This window comes from Lactuca virosa, chromosome 4, assembly GCF_052849685.1.
Source record: "Lactuca virosa cultivar CGN04683 chromosome 4, Lactuca_virosa_CGN04683_v6, whole genome shotgun sequence".
NCBI lineage: Eukaryota > Viridiplantae > Streptophyta > Magnoliopsida > Asterales > Asteraceae > Lactuca > Lactuca virosa.
In genome coordinates, this window is record NC_136429.1 from 435868559 (window position 1) to 435873237 (window position 4679).

The 4679-nt window shown below is 40.1% G+C and overlaps 1 protein-coding gene across 1 annotated transcript; it reads left to right on the top strand.

Moving 5' to 3' along the window:
* The first annotated feature begins 3558 nt into the window (after nt 1–3558).
* On the top strand, nt 3559–4017 carry LOC145106656 (uncharacterized). Its single transcript, XM_079043610.1, has one exon. The coding sequence runs from the start codon at nt 3559–3561 to the stop codon at nt 4015–4017; it is 459 nt and encodes a 152-aa protein (XP_078899736.1).
* Nucleotides 4018–4679: the final 662 nt, after the last annotated feature.

Genomic DNA, 4679 nt, shown 5'->3' on the forward strand with positions numbered 1-4679 from the left:
CGTACCGTGTGCTTTTTATGTTGCATGAGGAATTTTGCAGGGTTTTAGAGCTTATTGCGATTGTGGATTACAATGAAGACGGATTTGTGGGCTCTCGAGGCGCTATTGGGCTTGGCGGATCGATAAGAGAAGAATTGGGCCTTAAAGAATTGAAGGCTTGGATGAAGTGGACTTGTGAAGATGGATCATGGATAATTAATTTGGGTTTGGAGCATCCACATTTGAAGCTAAAAGATGATTGGTTGATTTAAATCTCATGGATATGGAGGGGACCAAAGGAATCTTTGGTAGTGGAAGGGTGGAGTGGTGGAATGAAGGACCAATAGCATCACAGCAACATTTGCGCGGGTGGAATTTTCGTCGCGCGAGTACCCATGCAACTGCCCATTTTGGGCATTTTGGTCATTTGGCTTGCCATAACCTTGGGGGATGAGACCTAGCAGCTATAACTTTGATTTGACACCATTGGAGAGCTGAGAGAGACGATTTTTGAAGCTCAAGACTCATTTCTCTTCATCTTTCCAAGATTTTTGGTAGTTTCTTTATGCAATTAGACTTTTGTGATTGTTGTTCTATTGCCATGAGTGGCTAAACTCTTTATATTGGTTAACTTTGGTTAAAACCTTTGAATGTTTGTGGGTTTTTGAAGGATTCATGCTAGATTATCAATTATCTTATTTTTATGGTTCTAGATCATATTTCTTATGCTTGTTTAATGCTTTGATCATGAGCTTGGCACTTGAATGAGCTATTGTTAGTTTATTTCTTTGGTTTTGCATTGAATCATTGAATTAACTTAGAACAAGGGCTTTATGATGGTAAAAATCATCTCTAGTTTATGAATCATAGCTCCTTTATGGATGTGTAAGCATTGACATCCTCTAGGAATTGGGGATTCCTTCTCTCTTAAGGCTAATTAACTTCTTGGGTTCAATTGCTTCAATTAAACCCTTGATCTTGATTAAGAAGGTGTGTTGTGGGCTTCCCCAACCTCCATACTACCTAAGAGGAATCTTGGCATATCATGCTTCATGATTGCTATAACCAATTTGGGATGAATGATAAGCTTCATGTTGGATCCTAATGATAAGCACACAAATGTTCATTGTGTTGAATTGCCTTGGTTAACCAATTGTTCCCAACATTTGAGCATCTCACTATCTTGCTTAATTGCAAGTCTTTAGTTATTCAAGTCTTTTAGTTTTCAAGTAATCATAACACCCCCCCCCCCCTTTAGTTTAATTGTAGTTAGTTAGTTTATTTACAATAGTTCTTTTAGATTGCATTGGTGATTGAATACAACCATTTCCCCGAGGATCGATACCCCTTTTTACCATTATATTACGTTTTATTTGCAAACAAAGGGTGTAATTTGCTTGGTGGACTTAACATCCCACCAAGTTTTGGCGCCGTTGCCGGGGAAACTTGGTTATTGTTATTTGATTGTTTATGCCTAGGTCTATAAGAACCGGTGAGCTACTCTACAATCCGGAAATTGAAAAAGAAGCAAAAAGGTTGAAAAAGTTAGCTAAACAAGCAAAGCAACAACAACTAGTTCAAGCTTCTTCATCTTCTCCGCTAATCAACGTAGAAGATCAAGTTCATACTTCAAGTGATACCGACACCGAGCCGAGTTCTCCAATTGTTGGTCATTCCTTTGAAGACATTCCATTTGAAAACTACATAGGCATGAATCACACTTCACCTCACAATCCCAACCCAAACCCAAACAATCAAGATGCCAATACACCACCCCAACAACCAAGACAACAACAAGAACCTCTCATTGATATGCCACCTTGGAATCAAGCCCCTCCTCAAAACCAACCCAATTATCAACCACCACAACTACAAAACCAACACTTCCACCAAAACAACCAACCTCAAAACAATGCTTTTCAAGTTCAACAACAAGTACATTACCCAAATCAACCCAATTACCAACACCCTCCAATGTATCAAAACCCAATGTACCCCCAACAATAACCCCCCTACAACCAATATCCTAACTACCAACCTTATCCACCACCAATCTACAATCCCCAACAATACCCATACCCACCTTACCAACAACCACCCAATTACTTGCAACATTATCCCAATAACCCCAATCCACCCAACCCCCCTCAAGAGTTGACACTTCGACAAATGATGGAGACCGATGTTACTCACACACCTCTTGGTATTGTTTATCCCGCAAACCGCCGAGGGATTGAATTGAAGTCAAGTTTCATACATCAACTCACCAAGTTCCATGGTTTGGATAGAGAAGATCCTCAAAGGCATTTGAAGTCCTTTCACATGATATGTGTTAGCATGTTGCCCGAAAATGTGACATTGGATGATTTCAAGCTAACCGTCTTCCCGCTCACCTTGGAAGATAAAGCTAGAGAGTGGTTATTCAACTTACCACCGGGATCTATCCACACATGCGAAGAGTTACTCAAGGCCTTCAATAGCAAGTTCTATCCCACCTCCCGAATTTCAAGCCAAAGAAGTGACATTTTGGGGATTCGTCAAGGGGAGAATGAGACTTTTCATGATTTTTGGGAGCGATTCAACAACTTATGTACAAGTTGTCCTCAACACAACATTCCCGAGCAACTACTTCTTCAACAATTTTATGAGGGTATGAATGAAAAAGATCGAAGGATGATTGATGCTTCAAGTGGTGGTGACATCTTCAACAAAACCGCTCAAGAGATAAGATCACTTTTTGGAACCATTTCTCAAAATCAAAGGAATTTTGGGACTTGGAATGAAATGAAGAGAAATTCTCCACAAGTGGTTGGTGAAGTTAGCAACACTCAACACTTGGAATCAAAGCTCTTGGATTTGACTAATGTGCTAAGTCAAATGGTGGTGGGAAGTGGTCAACAATTGATGGTATGCGGTATTTGTGCCATGACAGGTCATTATACAGATAAATGCCCCACACTTGGAAGTGAACCGGGGGATGTGAATGCAATGGGCAGATATCAAGGTCAACCAAGACCCACGGGATTTCAAAACAATTTCAACCCAAATTGGAGGAATAACCCAAACAATCCATACCCACCAAAGCAAAATCCACCAAACATTTTGATGAGACCTCAACATCCGCAATATCCATCACAAAAACCTCCATATCCACAAACATCTCACCTCCCTCCAAATTACCAACAACCTCATCAACAAGGACAATCAAGTGGTACCCACCAAATGAGCCTTCAAGAACTTGTCACTTCTCTTGCTCAAAGCCAAACCCAATTTCAACAAGAGACCAAGAACACTTTCTCAAACATTCAAGCACAAATTGGAGACTTGGCCACCGCTCTCAACAAGATGGAACAAAGGGGAAAACTTCCATCTCAAACCGAGAAGAATCCCAATGTGAGTGCCATAACCTTAAGAAGTGGGAAAACCCTTGGAGAAAGCAACCCCAAAAGAGTTTCAAGAGAAGAAGAAAATGAAGTTATCATTGTTGATCCCCCAAAGGTTGTAGTTCCTCCAAAGGAACCGGTTGTTCCAAACATTGATCAACCCGACTCTTCCAACAAGAACATCAAGCCATTGGTCATGCCACCACCTTTCCCATCTCGGTTGGCTTCCTCAAAGAAACAAGAGGAAGAAAAAGAATTTCTTGAGACTTTCCGCAAAGTTCAAATCAACATTTCACTATTGGATGCCATAAAGCAAATTCCACGCTATGCCAAATTTCTTAAGGATTTGTGCACTAATAAGAGGAAGTTTAAGGCGAATGAAAAGATCCAAGTCAATGCCAATGTGTCCGCGGTTATCCAAAAGAAGCTTCCACCCAAATGCAAGGATCCGGGCATGTTTGATATTCCTTGTACCATTGGTGACTTACATGTTGAAAGTGCCATGTTAGATCTTGGAGCCTCAATCAATGTAATGCCTTACTCGGTTTTTCAATCTCTTAATGTTGGACCTTTGGAAGAAACTGGAGTCATCATTCAATTAGCGGACAAGTCAAGTGTATTTCCAAGAGGCGTGTTGGATGATGTACTAGTTTAAGTCAATCAACTAGTATTTCCTGCGGACTTCTATGTCATTGACCTTGAAGAGAAGACCCCTTCCAAGTCATCTATGATCCTTCTTGGAAGACCTTTCATGAATACCGCTCACACAATTATTGATGTCCATAATGGGAAGATCACAATGGAATTTGATGGAGAGATCATTCATTTAAACATCTTTGAAGCCATGAGATACCCTAGCAACATTTCTCCTTTATATCGGGTTGATGTGATTGAACCAATCACCCAATAATTATTCGAGTTATCACATGGGGATCTTTTGAAGATGGTACTCAACATGAGTTTTGATGTTGAAAGTTTGAAGAAAACATTGGACATGTATACATTGGACTCCGAAGTTGAAGAGATTGTGAAGACTTTAGAATTTAACAACTCAACAAAAAAGGATGTTTCTCAAGTTGCCTTATCTCATTCTCCAAACAAGATGCCACCTTCCATAATCCACCCACCCACACTTGAATTGAAAGTCTTACCTAGCCATTTGAAATATGCTTATCTAGGTCAAGATGAAACTCTACCGGTGATCATCTCTTCTCAATTAAAAGACTTTGAAGAAAACCAATTGATTGAAGTCTTGAAAGATCATAAAGAGGCCATGGGGTGGACAATAGCGGACATTAAGGGAATAAGCCCTAATGT

What these genes read in the sequence shown, in the direction of transcription:
- LOC145106656 (XM_079043610.1), top strand. Translation starts at nt 3,559, where the DNA reads ATGCCACCACCTTTCCCATCTCGGTTGGCTTCCTCAAAGAAACAAGAG.